The sequence below is a fragment of the Alexandromys fortis genome, unplaced genomic scaffold, assembly GCF_014885135.2.
Source record: "Alexandromys fortis isolate MF-2015 unplaced genomic scaffold, M_Fortis_MF-2015_v1.1 scaffold_39, whole genome shotgun sequence".
NCBI classification, from domain to species: domain Eukaryota; kingdom Metazoa; phylum Chordata; class Mammalia; order Rodentia; family Cricetidae; genus Alexandromys; species Alexandromys fortis.
In genome coordinates, this window is record NW_026067918.1 from 3,445,717 (window position 1) to 3,462,366 (window position 16,650).

The 16,650-nt window shown below is 42.0% G+C and overlaps 1 protein-coding gene across 4 annotated transcripts in view; it reads left to right on the forward strand.

Moving 5' to 3' along the window:
• The window catches only part of Map2k6 (mitogen-activated protein kinase kinase 6), a 129,689-nt gene extending 113,527 nt beyond the window's left edge, over nucleotides 1-16,162 (forward strand). For all 4 annotated transcript variants that reach the window (XM_050140405.1, XM_050140406.1, XM_050140407.1 and 1 more), the window contains exons 11-12: nucleotides 4,794-4,839; nucleotides 11,003-16,162. In XM_050140405.1, coding sequence (XP_049996362.1) covers nucleotides 4,794-4,839; nucleotides 11,003-11,080 — 124 coding nt within the window. In that variant the 3' untranslated portion in view covers nucleotides 11,081-16,162. The remainder of the gene's footprint in view (nucleotides 1-4,793; nucleotides 4,840-11,002) is intronic.
• Nucleotides 16,163-16,650: the final 488 nt, after the last annotated feature.

Below are 16,650 nucleotides of genomic sequence, written 5' to 3' on the forward strand. Positions count from 1 at the left end.
GTTCATGCTCCAGGGATAGATCCTGGTTTCACTGCCAGGGTCTCCTCAGATAGACCAAGCCATGTAACTGTTACCCACATTCAGAGGGCCCCTAGTTCAGTCATAGGGTGAGATCTTTAAGCTCTCAAAGCCAGTCAGTCCCCAGTGACATACTTCCTCCAGCAAGGCCACATCTTCTGAACTGCTCCCAACAGTGAACAGTGTCACCAAGTGGGTCCAAATATTCAAATGCCCGCGACTATGGCGAGCAGTTCTCATTCAGACCACCACATGACAAAAAAGACCTTGTTTTTGGATATAAATGCTGAATTCTAATAGGAAATCCTTACAGTCCAGTCTTGTAAGAGGTTTAATATAAGAGTTTATCAAAAGTGGGATCGTAGCAGATGGAGAATATATGTGTATATACAAAATGTACACACACATTTATATGTATATATATTATGGACCATACACACATACATATATGATTCATATGTTTTATGTTGTGTGCATATATATTGTACACACACACATAGTGAATGGATTTGAGTGCATATAGTTGTTCATGCACGTGTGTTGTGTATGTTTTTGTGTGTATGTAGGTGTTATGTGTACATGTGAAGGGGCGGAGGTCAGCTGCAGGTGTCGTTTCTTGGGTATGATCCACCTTATTTTTTGAGAAACGGTGTCTCATTCAGCTTGGCTGGCTGGCCACAAAGCCCAAGGACCTTCCTCTCTTTACCTCCTCAGTGTTCAAATTAGAAGTGTGAGCTGCTGCTCTTGGCTTTTTCTGTGGGTTTTGGGGATCACACTCAGGTCTGTATGCTCACAGGGTGAGCGCTTTCTTAACGGAACCGTTTCTCTGGCCTAGCAGCTTGGCAGTTTTCACTAGAACGTCTTTGTAAGTGTTCACACAAGAAACTGAATAGAAACAAGCTGCCTGCTGCCACAATGGTTCCTCCAGACCTACTTTGGAGTCTCGGTACCCAGCTAAAGAGCGAGCCCATTGGCATACCCAAGTGTGTTAGAGGCCTGTCCGGATGTCCAGATGTCAATACTGTTTGACTCAGGAGCTAGAATGAAAGAGTCAATTAAACACATTCTGCTTGTTCAGAAAAGGGCAGCGAAAGAGGCAGTAGATTATTTATTTGTCTTTTGACAAATGTATGGCTTCAGAGGCACACTGTGTTTTTATTCTGTGGACGCACCAAATAGCCCTTCTTGGAAATGATCAGGGGGAGTTCAAATAGGCAGAAAACCTCTGGTCAGCATAAACTTCAAGCCAGCAATTCCCGAGACAGCATGGATCTGTTTTGGAGTGTCAGCCATGGTCAGGACCCTGTGTTGTGGCATTTGGAAGAGGAATTAGAGACGTTAGCTAATTGCACACTTGAAAATGACAAGCCACTCGAACATTCAAAAGCCAGACTTCGATCCAAGAAGAAAGTGGTGTGCCTTTGAACACCGAGGTTGTTATTTTATATGGAATTTCAAGCGTTTCCTATTAAACATGGAAAATTTGCTTCCGCCCCAACTTTATCTTGGGCATTTTTTGCTATTCTTAGTGCCACGTTTGAAGTGTTTTTGACTGAAAAGATGGAGAGAATAGGTTAGATGTGTTATACTAATTCAGTGAATGGTCTTTCTTTCCCTTCATTCCTTCCTCCCTTTCTCCCTTCTCCAGCTATTATTTCTTCTTCTGTAGCTAGGGTTTTACTGTATGCACTAGACTGTCCTAAAAGTCCCCCTGTAGCCCAGGCTGGCCTTGATTCTATAATCCTTCTGCTTCAGCCTCCTGAGTGCTGGAATTACAGGCATCATTACTAGGGCCAGCGACTGTGTAAGTCCTTCTTATTACAACTCTGTAGTTGGGGATACACTTTCCTTTCTGACCAGGGGCCGTAAGTCAAGAAGTAGCTATTGGGCAATTGGGCAACAGCCTCTGAGGTTTGAGAAATCTTAACACGTTCTCACTGATCAACTATGGTGACTTTTTCCAATTTAAAAAATACAGATTAAAACAAGACAGAAAATTTTGTAAACTGTAATAGAGAATAAAAATGTCCTGTCTCAAGGTCGCTTTTACTTTAAACTTGAAAGCCTCAGGGATGAGGCTATAGCACAGTGGTAGAGTACTTTCCTAGTCTGTGCAAGGTCTGGGGTTCTCTCTTTAGCGTCACAATGACAAGAACATCAAAAAAAAAAAAAAAAAGAGGAACTTTTAAAGTCTTTAGACCAACTGGAAGATCTCTGGTTGCTCCAAGAGCCTATTATTTTAACATATAAAGATCAAGATGTTTCTCTTAGCTAAACATTCCCTTAGTTCTACGATTGAGTAAAAAGTTAGTCATGGGAAGGTAGAACATAAAAGTGTTCCAGATTTAATTTACTTTAAACATTTTCATTCCCTTCCCTTCTCTCTTTCTCTCCTTCCCTCCCTCCCTCTGTCCCTCCCTCCCTCCCCCTCCCTCCCTCCCTCCCTCCCTCCCTCCCTCCCTCCCTCCCTCCTTCCTTCCTTCCTTCCTTCCTTCCTTCCTTTCTTTCCTTCTGTTGGGTGTAAGCAGCCATGGTGTACATATGGAGGTCAGAGGGTAATATCCGGGAGTCCGTTCTCTCCTTCTACTGTGTGGGTTCCAGGAATAAAGCTCAGGTTGCCAGTCTTGGCAGTAAATGCCCTTACCTAGTTGAACCATCTTGCTGGCCCCTCAGATTTCATATTTAATCATTTGAATATTGAGTGTAGTTTTAATGTTGTGCTTATGTTTCTTTTTATTGATTTAATAAGTAAAGTCAATTAATCAATGAAGAAGAATTTCTAGGTTTAGATTTGCTTTGAACAATAGCTGGATATTTGGGGCTCCTATATAATAAAAATAATCTAGGCTCTGTGTGCAAGGCAATAATGCTCTGAGGGCATTTCAGCTAATACTTGAATTTAGACAATTTTAGTTTCTCGGAAGACAGAGGAGAGAGATAGGAGGTTTTCGTGATGAGAATATAAGCAGATAGCATATGAAACAACTGGAGATGATTCGTCTAAATAGGTTCCATTTTAGAGAAGGAAATAGGAAATTGAAAAAAAAAATAAAGAGGGCCACCCAATGGCACACAGTCCAGTGCAAGGCTTCTTGACCTCTTGATGTCTGTACCAAGGGCATTTTTAAATGAATTATCTTTGTTATGGGAGATAGGCTTGTTCATTGAAGGATGCTTAGCAACATTTTTGGCCTCTGTCAAATGCTTGCAACAGCACTGCTGATGAATTGCAACAACCAAAAATGCCTCTAGACATAGAGAGATGTTCCCTGGAGCGGAGGTACAGGATCACCACCATTGGGAACCACCAACATTGACCCTAGGAAATAGGTGTATGCAGAGCCAGGAGTGGGTTAAAAACTCATTCATTTCACCAAGGCACACATTCTCATCCCAGCCCCACGCTGACAGTTGATAATTCTTCTTTCTAATGCGCTCTATTTTTATCCCCAGTTGAGATGAACTTTCTCTCATAGGTTGTCTGGTCCCTGAGGTCACTAGGTCCTAGGTGTGCCCTCAGTTCCAGGTTGCAACTTCTGTCCTCACCTCTACCTGTACCCTGTCTCAGGTTCCCTGGCTTCTACCCACAGCATTGCCTGGAATAAACTGGTAGGCTGCTTTTTAAGTTGTTTTGCTTCAAAAAGCTTCCTCTCGTTTTAATTTTTAAAAAGAATTTCATTTTGCTTAAAACTGTGTGGTTCCAAGTCTCCCAATGACGTCACCCTCCCACAGATCTGTCCTTTGCTTCCCTCACGGTGATTAGCTTCTGTGGGTGCAGCAGAGCTCGTGACATGTGTGCAAGACCTCTCTTGCTCACAAGGACCCCTCAGCACAAATCCTAGCAACCTAATACACTGTCACATTGTGCTTCTTCAACTTTATTGACAACTTTTTTTTTTCATTCGCATATGATTTTATGGTCCAGTGGCTACAGAATCCTGAGGTTATTTTGCACCCCCTCGTTTCCAAGGCTGTCCTTTTCTCCATTCTATAACCTGGAACTCTAATGTGAAGTAAACTGTAGCTTTTCTTTTTCCATTTTAGAGCCAGGGGTGGAGAAAGAATAGGGGTGGGTTGAGGACAGGGGTGACGGGTTTGGTCTCTTTCATGTTGCAGTTTTATGAGGATTGCCTCTGGTATCAAATGTTATTAAATGTCTGGGTATTCAGAGAACCGAGTGACCACTAGACAGTGCTGCAGAACCACAAAATATTTCTAAGAATAATTGATAATTTGCTGACTGAATATGCCTTCCTTTCTTATCCACCAAGACACAGTGAACAAGGCGCACTACCTCAGTTGAATTCAGGTTCGCGGTTTCTGTCCCACGCAGGTTGGGGTAGGAGCGTGTCAAAGCCAGCCGTGTATGAAAGGGGAAAAGGGAGGGCAACACAGTGAAGGCAGTGAAGGGGTGCAGAGCAGAGTGTCCTGTGAGAAGCGTTTGCTGGTTCTTTCCTGGGAGGCGGGATCAGAAGCTACCCTGAAGGAAAGTACGTGTAGGTTTGGAAAGGCGATGGCTCTAGATCAGAACAGTTGGACGGAATGGCACTCATGGTTGAATTAAAGGAAAACAAACACACCCCAACACTCCACTTCCACACTGACTCATCTAATCCCACAGTGGTTTAAAACATAGTTTCTGAGAAGTCGAGATAGGAAACCTGTTTTCTCTGCATTAAAAAAAAAAGTTATGGTCAGTCTTACACCGGTTCTTAAATCCTAACAGTGAAAAATGGTTTCTATATTTTTAATGTGATTATTTTTCTTTCTTTAAGCTTGAAGAAAAATTCCAAAGAACGGCCCACGTATCCAGAGCTTATGGTGAGTGTGAACACTTTGGTGTGTGTTAACTACCTACCTACCCACCTACTTGACTAACTAACTAACTAACTAACTAATTAACTAACTGTGAAGCAGCCATGACTAAGATGATGAGTAGATCATCAAGTAGGAAGAGTTGATCCCACTAACTAACTAACTAACTAACTAACTAACTAACTAACTAACTGTGAAGTAGCCATGACTAAGATATTGAGTAGATCATCAAGTAGGAAGAGTTGATCCCATTAAGAGATGGTTGATTCCCAGGAACTGGACTAAAGAAACAGTGAAGGTCCCTTCTCATTGTGTTTTGTCCTTTAAAAATATTCTATTTAGTTTATGTGCATGCATTTGTATATTTGTAGCCATTCATTGTCACAGTGCACATGACATCAGAGGACAACTTGCTGGAGTCAGTTCTTTCCTTCCACCACGTGGGTCTGGGAATTGAACGCGGCAAGTGCTTTTCCTTGCTGAACCATCTTGCTGGCTTATGCTCATTTTCCTTCCTCCCTCCCCCCCTCCCTCCCTCCCCCCTCCCTCNCCCTCCCCCCCCTCTTTTCTTTTGATGCAAACTCAGACTATGTCATTTTTCCCAGTGCTGTTCTCCACGTGGGTAAACCTGGAAAACACTTATGTCCGTAATATTTATGTTTTCAAATTTGGAAGATTCCCACGATAAATGTATGGGATGTATGAGTTCAGAGACATCAGTGAGATAACTTACCAGCTATGTGGCCCATCAAGTTTTCAGAACAAACTGTGGGCGAATTAGATGGATTTCTTTCTCCTTACCTTTTGCTGTCTTCATTTTGATGGAAAGAGGTAAAATGCCTGCCTCTGTATTTACTGTTTGTCCTATCAGTAAAACATGGGCGAAAACAAACCCCCAGCACTGTTGCTCTGGGTAGTATTTCTACCAGAAGAGATGTTGAATATGCGATGAATACACTTGGGAGAGGAATACAACATTTAGGCTCTATGTGAATTTGTGTTTACCACCTCCCCTCAGATCTATCCTGATGACTAAGGTTTGAATCTTAGCACTGGGAGGGAGATGTTCTAGTTTCATTTCTGATGCTTTGATAAGCTACACCAACAACGAGCAACTTAGGAGAAGAAGGGTATATTTTAGTTCATGGTTCTCGGCTATTCCACCACTGCCTGGAAGTCAGGACAGCAGTAGGTTAAGGCACAAGTCTTCATATCCCACTCATGGTTAAGAGCAGAGACAGAAATAAGTACAAGTTGTCTGCCTGTTTGCATTTAGCTTGACTTCACTGCTCTGAAAACACTGCCTAGGACCCTCTGCCTAAAAAGTAGTGGTGCCCACAGTGAACTGGATCTTCTCATAGAACAAACTCAATTTAGGCAGTCTCTCACAGACATGCACACAGGCTAACCCAAGCCAGATAATTCCTCACTGAGATTCTCTTTCTCAGATGGTTTTGGGTTAGGTCAAGTTGGCAGTTAATTGATAGCCATCATAGGAGAGTTATGATGTTGTCCCAATTCCGAGAGATGGAAGAACACATTTGATTGAGATCTTTTATTAGTGGGCCTGCTAGCGGCTGTCACAAGGTGCGCTCTTCCATCCTCCGCGCAACCTCACCATCCGATCAGCTGAGTGCATGGCAGGAGTACAGGCTCCTGTATCTCTTTTTTGAATGGTGGATTGAGATAGCTGAGGCACAGAGAAAGAGCCATTTGGGAATATCCATAAGGGTCATAGAAGAGAGGATGGAGATAGTTTAGTGGTTGAGCTCTGCAGCTCCAGCTCCGGAGAGGTTGATGTCAACTTCAGGCTGATGTGGGTACGATACTCACATGAACATTCCTCCTCCCCGTACACATAGCCACATAATTAAAAATAAGGTATTGGGAAAAAAAAGTTATGAAAGGTGACCTGTGTGATCGTCCTGGGTATGCATTGCTTCAGGTCTGGGTGTTAGCTTTGGTTTATTTACACTGAACCGTACTCTGATTGGAAGAACTGGAATCAGGCCAACTCCTTGGGCTTCCATTGTCCACCCTCAAAAGAGCAGTGTCCAGTAGTCAACCCTCAACAGCTTTATAAAAACAGCCATGTGATATTTGAGCATTAAGTTGAATGTTTGTTCTTGGGTTATTATTTCATAAAAGCAATTAATTGGAGGCCTGACTGTCGCGAAAAGATAACTGCACATGAAGTGTGATAGACAGGGAGGATTTCCTGTAGAATTCTACGGAACTTCAAATCCCGGTGTCTCTGCATTGTAACTCATTTCTAATATGAGGACATTTTCTCTGTAGTTCAGCTACTTACAGTGCAGAACATTTCTTTTTTACCTAAGTGGCCTCTTATCAAAAAATTTCATCAGAAAACATTTGAGGAAAAAAGTATTTCCTATACCTTAGCATCTGGTGGTGATGCCTACCTTCCCGCTACAACCTAACAAACACTGAGGGGGGTTTTGGCATGTCTACTAATATAAGATTGTGTGGGCAATATCCCCCTTTAAGGCATTAGTCTTTGTGGTACTGGAAATGGACGTGCCTTTTAAGACCATAACTGTTCCCTGCTTTCCTGTGGAATTGAGGTTTTTAAATGGAAACTCTGAGTCGGAACTCCCTGACTTCAGCACTAAGCAACACGTGTTGGGAGGCTATTGTTTCAAGTTTAGGAATTTGTGAAGATATACGAAGGGGATAAAAGATCATTTTTTTCCCTAATAAAGGAATATTGTTATCAAAACTCCAACTCAGATGTGTACTTCTTACAGAATCCCCGATAGTTTTCACCCTAATTCGGATTGAGGGCTAGACATGCGTCAAGCCCATCTTATTTGCACATCTATTTGGACTTCTGCTTTGTAGCATTTGATTTCTACAGCAGATATCATCCAGTTCTTCTTTTTTGCTTAAAAAAGTCTTTAGATTTAGTCTTTAGATTTAGTATTTTAGGTTAGCCTTGCAGTTGATGTTAACAATGAATGAACTAAGCGGAAAGCAGTGATATTCAATCCATGAAAGCAAAAAGAGTATGTGCTGTGTTTCAATAAAACTTTATTTAAAAGTCAGATACTATATTAGTAACTTCTCTATTTCTGTGATAAAGCACCATGACCAAGTCAACTTAGAGAAAGAAGGGTTTATTTGGGCAGATACTTCCAGAAGGGTAGAGCCCTTGATGACGGAGCAAACAAAGGTGTGGAAAGCTAAAGTCACATCTAGAACTGCAAGCAGGAAGCAGAGAGAGCCAACTCGGAATGGCATGAGTCTTTGAAACCACAAAGCTTCCCCACTGACACACTTCCTCCAACAAGGTCATGCCTCCTAAATCTACCCCAACAGCATCACCATCTTAAGACCAAGTATTTAAGCATCTGTGCTTATGGGAGACATTTCTCATTCAAATCCTTGCAGACAGGGAGTTAGATTTGGATTATGGGTTGTAGTTTGACTACTCCTGCCTTAAATGTTTACCTCCAGAAATAGTAAACAGGCTGCTTAGATGATATCCTGGCAAAGTGATTGTCTTCTTCAAATGTCTGAGAAAATTATTGACTCGAATTGCAGCTTAAACAAGGGTAACTGAGCCTACAATCCTGGAGGTTGTGGTGTATACCTGGGATGTTTTGGAGGCCTAATAGTGATTGTGGCTTGCTTCTCTGCTTTTGGCAGCCTGTCTATGAATCTCCTTGCTTCTCCATGGCACTGTAGGAATCCTAACTGGTACAGAGTCCTCTCTCTTCAGACTTGGCCCTTTTGGAGGGGGGGGGACTTGAACTGGGGCTGTAGCCTGGGGATTGTTTTAAGGCCCCATGTGGCCATCTTCATGTTGCTGCCTTTTCTATCCGTGGTCTTTTCGTTGCTTAGAGAAGGAATCCAGTTCTCAACACTCCTCAATTGCTAAGCCCCGTGCAAGGCTACGCTCACCTTCCCTATTGATTGGCTTGTCTGCTTGCTTCCTCACCTCTTGCCTCCTGGCCCTCACAGTATTTTCTTACTCTGGGATAAACTAAAAGATACCTAAAGAATTTGTTTGTAATTAAAGGTTTCAGATGATAGGATTTATTTCATTCATGGACTCAAGCTCCATAGACTGAGCTAGTAACAGCAGAATAAGAGTCAAGGTGGGGCTGTCAGCACGGGAAGCGGTCATCAAGGCAAACTGAGGTTTGGCATGTTCTGTTTTGATAGTCCAAAGCTTTTTAAGCACATTAAAAGATCCCCAAATGTCAAGAGGATGTGGGAAAGCTGATAGGTATAATGGTTAAAATAAAACAACAAAAACAGAACCGTGGCAAGTGTGCCATGTAAGTGGTCAGTAATTGAAAGTGGTGTCACTGGCTGGCAGATGGGGGAAGTCGGAATGAAGGGCCTTGAATCTAGAGCTTCGCACTGGGTGTAAGGCTCTGAGCCAGCACTCAGCTCATATCCTCTAATGGGCAAAAACAGAAGATCTTTCCATGTTCTGAGTCACAGTGCTCAAAAGTGACCACCTACTTTCTTCTGGGTTTTATTTCTTTGTTCCTTCCCCCATGGCATTGTTTCCTAAAACTCACATGGGTGGGCATTCAGTTCTCCACAAAGCTGACTCATGCAGCCTTCTACTGTCAGGTTTCAAGCAAATATAATTAGAAAACCTACTGGTAGGCAGAATGGAGGTTGCAAACTGAACCCCTCATCAGGGAAACAGTGAGTCATCTCATGTCTGCATGAGAAAAGACTCATGTTGATCCATTCAAACTAGAGTACTTACTCCCAGACTGTTGGAGACCTGGGCCTGGTAGAGAAGGTAGTGTGTGTGTGTGTGGTGTTGGTACCTGAAGGAATTATCCTTTTGAGTTTGTTTGCTTAGTTTCTGTTCCTACTAGAAGGACTGATGAATATGATATAATGTATGTCTCTCCAACTGAAGATTGGAGGATTGCTCAATAGCTTAATCATCTGACTTGCCTTGAAATATGTGGGCTCTTGCATCTTGCCTTACCTTTTCTCCACAAAATATAAGACTTAATGTTGTAGTTTCCTCTCTTTAAGTTGACTTAATCTGAGTTGTATACAAAGAAATTTCCTTTCTTTTTTAAATTCAGTCTTTAATCTCTGAGTTGAATTTTCTCTGAACATACCAGTAGTTCGTCAGTCAGTCTGTGTTATTCTGTGAGTGAATCAAACCCCTTAAGACTGATGTAATGGAGCTCTTAGCTGTGGGTGTGGCCTTGGAAAGTGGCCTTAGGTGTTTTAGTTCAAACCAGTTTTCCAATGTCAAGGCACGTGTGGAAGGAGCTGCAGGCTGCATTCCTGCCACCCGGCTCCTGGCCACCTGGCTAGCTTATGCTCCAAAATAAAAACACACAAATTGTATTCTTTTAAACACTACCTGGCCCATTAGTTTCTGCCTTTTCTTGGCTAACTCTCACATCTTAACTAACCCATTTCTAATAATCTGTGTAGCACCACGAAGTGGTGGCTTATCGGAAAGGATTCTAATGTACGTCCCTCTTGGGCTGGAGCTTCATTGCGTCTAACCTGGAGAGGAGAGGCATGGCGTTTGGCTCACTTTCCTTCTTCCCAGTGTTCTGTTCTTTCTACTCCACTTACCTAATTTTCTGACTTATTAGGCCAAGCAGTTTTCTTTATTGATTAACCAATGAAACAACAGATTGACAAATGACCTTCCCACATCAGGCACAGATATCTTCTTTGCTCACGTACTGTTCAGCAATATTGATATCTTGTTCTACTACCCTGTTCTTATTCCCTTGAAGTGGAAGAATCTAAGTCTATGAAGTTTTAATCATTTTGCTACTGCAGCTGTCTAAAATGACTTGGAAGAGATGGTCTTATCCAGTCTTTGTATTTCTGTATGAATGGAATTATATAGCATACTTGCATAGGTTATTAGAAGAATAATATATTATTATACAAATATTCTATTATTAAACTAATAAATTATTTGTATTAGAAGCCGAGATGTATCAAAATTAGAGATAGCAAAGAGATAACTTTAAGATATGCTCATCAATAGATATGTGCTTGATTTTACAAAAGATATGAAAAATCCGACTTGCCTCGATAGAGATATTAACCTATTTATTAAGCAGATAGATTAACTTGCTAGTTTTGTACATTATCAATGTCAAGTATTAATGCCATGCATTTTTCTTCTCTTTTCCAGCAACACCCATTTTTCACCCTACACGAATCCAAAGCGACAGATGTGGCATCTTTTGTAAAACTGATACTTGGGGACTAAAAAGCCATGGACTTAACTTAACTGGTTGATCCTACTGTGGATTGGTGGGCTTACAGGGTGAAGTGAGTTCATTACAGCGCCAACAAGAAAGTCATCTTGAGATCATTGAACCCTGCCTTCCTGAGGGTTTTCTCTCCCTAATTTTTCTTTTTCTTCTCCAAAGGGGGCCTTGGAATCTCTAGTATAGAATGAACTCTCTAGATGGATGAAATATGATAAAGGCTTAGGACTTGAAAAGGTGATTAAATATTTAATGGCGAGTCATACGAGTCCTCAAGCTTCTCAGATTTCTCGTGTTCTTTACAAAATGAGTGCATTGGCCCTGGTAACAAGGTGCTACAGTAGTGATGAAATTGTAAAGTAGATTTGTAGTGTATCCCACTTATTATTTTAATATTTATGTTTCAGTGCTTGGTTGGAAATATTCCATTTTATGCAAGAAGGGAGATACAGAAGCAAGGCTGACTCGGCAGTATTTATAGGGCTTTTATTTTTTAAGTTCAATCATGTTTGTGGTCCAGAGGAAGTTATTTAATATGCATCTTTAAAGAATATTATAAAAATCTCAAACAAAGGGGCTCTTCCTGTGCAGTGTGGCTTGCAGCTGTCGTGGCTGCTGTGCCAAAAGTTCAACTCAATCCTGGGTAACCACTGCATCTTTTGAATGAATTGTCAAAGTGTCTTTCTTGATCATATCCCAACCCCCAACTTTGGAAAACATGAAAGTCACTTGTGTCATGGCTCAAAGAGTAAAAAACAAAGCAAAACAATGGTTCTCTTCAAATTTGTTGTATAGTTTTAGTGGAAAATGAAAATCATGGAAAATGGTGTGCTTTTTATCTCAACTTATCTTTCTCTCTCTCTCTGTCTCTGCGCATTTGTGTATATATGTGTGTGTTTGTGTGCGTGCACGTGTGTGTTTGTGTGTTCTTTTGTTAAGCCAAGTCCCACCAAGTAGATTCTAGGAACACCTCTATTAGAAGGACACCAGTCAGTCATGAGAGGAGATTTGAGAACTCAGAGAGAAAGGAAGCTTTCTGATCTTGAGTCTCCTCCATGGATGTGCCCCCCTCCCCCCGGGCCCGGCCTTTGTAACTCATGAGCTACCTTGCTTTGCTTGCTTTCATAAGCCATACAGAAGCCTTATTATGCGACAGGCTGTGGAAGAAGAAGAGGAAAGACAGCGTCCTTCAGGATACTGCCTCAGAACAGACTGCTGAGCTGTCATAGACTCAGGTCATGTCAGATGTTTCTATAGTACCATGGAGGGGCCAGCTCCACTTTCAAATTCTAGCAGATTGACTAAACAACCGACTCTTCCCTTGTGGTTAAAGGCACCATGGGTTCTCTAGGTTAAGCTTCTGTGGCCCTCTAGGGTTAAGAAGTTTTATGAGTGGCAGGGAAAAGATAGACTTTTGCTAATTAGTGAGGAGCCATTGCTTTGGGACTCAGTATTAATACAAGGACATTATTAGAATATGAAGACAACAAGATGCTGATAAAAAGGGAAGAAGGAAAAATACACCTTTTCCCCCTTCCCTGACCTCTTTGAATACTCTTTTCCTTCCCCTCTAGATTTGGAAGCATAAACAGTTGGGTTTTCACTGTATTTTTTGCATCTTCGAGATTCTTGCACAGGGCTCGTGCTTAGAGTGAGTGTGCCCGACACTTCTGCATCTCTTCTGTATTCTGCTGGAAGGCAGACCCATTGTCAGGGCTGGCGAGATGGCTGTCAGTAAGCACTTGCCTCTCAGATTTCTGGAACCTACAGCAGCCTGGCATGGCGGCCCAGTGGAGAATGTGACATAGGAGGTAGAAACGGGCAACTCTCTGGAAGCCTGTGACTCAGTGAGCCTGGGTTACATGCTGAGATTCCAGAAAAGGTGGGATACACCTGAGGAGAGATAACTGAGTCTGTTCTCTGGCCTTCACAAGTGTGTTGTACATAGGCACATTCTCTGCATCCCTTCAGACACACACCACACACACGCTGTTACCCCACCCACACCCCATGATACCTGTTTGACTAAGCACAATTCTCTTTGCTCTAAAGACACAGCCATTTTATTTATTTCTCACTGGAAACATGGTTTTATCCTCTGATCATGTTCATTCAACTCCCCACCTGCCTTTCCTAATCTGAAAGCTCCTCTCTCTGACATGGACAGAGAGCACGTGTGTCTTCCGGCTCCAGTCACATCTTATGAGAACAGAAAGTAATGGGGAAAAGCCTCCAGAACCCTCTTAGGCCTTCTAGTGAAACTCTTGAAGTAAATCATCTCTTGGGTCTGGATCTGATTGGTCTCACTTGGTTTCCTACTTTGAAATGCTTTTAACAAAGAGCATGGTTTTTGCACTTGTGCGCCTGTGTGGTCTGTGAGCCCAGGGCAGGAACTTGTAAAACACCGTAGTGGGAAGAGGAGCTGCTTTAAGCCTGGTATACTTTGGAGCCACTTAGTGGTCTGTATGAGTGCCAAAGTCCTGGGCCCAGAGACTTGGAGTTAATTGGTTCAGGTAGAGTCTGGGAATTAGTACTTTTTAAAAAAGAAGAAAAATTAAAAATAAAAAAAAGTAAAAGCCTTCATGAGTTTCCGATGCACACCAGCCAGGGTTGAGGGCACTGGTGAAATCAGAATGGCAGGGTCCCCTGAAATGGAGAAGGGTGTATATGGATGTCGTTAAAATGGATTGTTGTGTCAAGTTCTTGACTATCTTCTAAGCCTAACAAAAGTTTTTACACACTTGCCAAAGTTTCCTTACTTATGGTGCCGTTGGTGGGTTGTCTCAGTAACTTCCTTTGTGTTTGATGCTGTGGGCCAAGGTATGGGATACTTCAGTGTACCAAACAGTTTGAGCCAAGCTGCTTCATAGTAGCCGTTTAAACCACGCCATTCAGATGTCAGCGTTTCTCCTGGCAAATCATAATCTATTGCCATGTCTAGGAGTTATTTCAAGGCTTGTGAGTGCTGGTCATATGCTATGCTGAAATTTGCTCAGTCTTTGGCCAGTTTCAAAATTGAGCTCTCAATCATTCAGCCCCTCATATTCTTTCATTCTCTCTCTCGTTGATATTTTTGGTATGTCTGCCTCTTTAATTATGAAATTAAAGATCGAAACCAGTCTTTGCTGTTCCGGATATCGTAGTCTAGAAATGATGCCTCTGGAGCTGGGGAGATGGATCAGGAGGTAAAGGGTCTGTTGAGCAAGCGTGGAGCTTCGGGTTTAGATCCTGGGGATTCGTGCAAAACCCAAGCGTGGTGGTTTGTGCCTGTTACCCCAGTCTGAGGTAGGTCGAGGGTGGGGAGGGCAACCAGATGGATCCTGAAGCTCATTGGCCAGCCAGTGTAGCCAAATCTTTTAGCTTTGATTTTAGAGGAGGTCTTTGTCACACACACACACAAAGTTGGTGAGAGATTGAAGAGACAGACCCTTCACATTGACCTTTAGTCTCCGTATACTCACATACACGTTCACCTCCCACACATGAGCATACATCCACACCAACAAGCATACAGACACACATCACACAAAAGCAATATCTTAAAAATAAAATATTTAAAAATGTTTTTAAAAATGTGATAGAAACAGACAGTGGTCTCTGCATTAGAGGAGGCAAGACAAGCGTTCTCCTTGATTCTCTTCAGGAACTTTAGTGCCTTATGTCACCACAGAGGAAGTCAAGAGGGCCTAAAATGTCATAGTTTAACTTCAAAATGTCTTAATTAAACCTGGGATTTCATTACTTCTGTTCAGAGGGGTCACCTTCTGAGAGTATTTAGGAAGAACACCGTTTTTGTCCTCAAAGCGCAATGAATATCTAATTCTCAATTCCTATTAGAATGGAGGGGTCGTTACTTTCTCTGACCTTAAAATAAGATTTCTGTATTCACTCGATTTATCATGGTGGGTGTTCTGCTAGTGAAGTGAATTTTTATTGCACCAGGATTTTGTCAGAAAGTTTCTGATTTGAAGGGGATTTTCTGGCTCAGGGAACCCCCTGCTTTTATTGAGGCTTTGAGTGACTTGGATAAGTGTCACCTGCATGGTATTTTTTTTTAATTTTTCAGAAGGGACACTTTTCAATCAGGCCACTGGAAATAGACATCAGGGTGAAAATGCGAGAGCAAACCTCTGAAGAGGCAGCCACCAAACAAGATGAATGGACACGGCATTTCCTTCTGGCCATGCTGGCGTCCTCTCTCCTCTGACCTCTACTCATTTATAAGACTGTTGAGTGTCCTAGCAGCTAAAGACAGCCTTTGGTTTCTCTGTGGCCTTAACTGGTTAAATGATAATTCTCTTGGAAATCGGTTGAAAACTGGAACCTTTTCCGTAGGAGAATGTACATCATGTATGAACCATCATTTTGCAAGCCTTTCTTGGTTGGGGAGGGATGGAAGTTTGTGGACCTCTTAGATCAATAGACTGCAATATAATATAGATTAATCAACACTATGGAATGTAGACTGTGTCATCCTTGATCAATTGGCATGATTTCTATAAAGACCAAGATAATAAATATTTTTGGCTTTCTGTTTCATGGACTTTTTTTTTTTAAATCTTCTCAGCTCTTCTGTTGAAATCTAAAGCCATCAGAAAACAACGCCTAAATGAACAAGCCTGGTGGCTATGTTACAATAAAAACTTAGAAAGCCAAGCATGGGTTGTCCTTAGCTGACAAGGCTGTGGTTTGTCAACGCCTATCTTAGACCATCAAACATAAAATTCTAATTGGTAAACTCAGTGAATAGAGTTTTCAACTCCATATTTGGCTTAGTGGTGAGGCCTATTAGGAAGCTGAATATAGGCAAATAAAATCAGAAAGAATGGGGAATTTTTTAGTTCCATGAATGTCATCTGTTCGTTTCTCCAGGTAAGGATTTATTACCCCAGAAGGTGATGGAACAGTTTTTTTCTAGGTTATGATATCCTTTTCATTACTATGTAATTGACATCATGACTGTTTAGTTTGGAAGAGGCACATTCTTGGATATTAACTGTGTCTTTGGGGCTTAGCTTCTTTGCATTTTCTTTTTCTCTGCCGTGGAATGTGCATGCAATGGAGAGTCACAAACCCAAACACCACTTCCCAGAACGACAGTGCACTTGTGAGACCAGACTTAGCTTTAGAAGCAGAAGGCAGATATGATTATTCTATTTTACTTTTAATTTCTCTCTCTCTCTCTCTCTCTCTCTCTCTCTCTCTCTCTCTCTCTCTCTGTGTGTGTGTGTGTGTGTGTGTGTGTGTATGTACATGTGATTAGATCCCTGGAGCTGGAGTTATAGGAAGATATGAGTTGTTTGATGTGGGTGCTGGGAACTAAACTCAGGCCCTCTTGGAGATCAGTAAGTGCCCTTAAGCTCTAAGCCATCTGTCTATCCTATTTTATCTTTTGGTGTCTATGAGACAGGATCTCACCTATCCCAGACTGACCTCAAACTTGCTATGTAGTTGAGGAGGATCTTGAACTTTCAACCCTATTGCCTCCATCTCCCAAGTGCTGGGATTACAGGTGTGCACCAGCACACCTTGTTTTATGTGGTGCTGAGAAGCGAACCCAGGGCTTCAT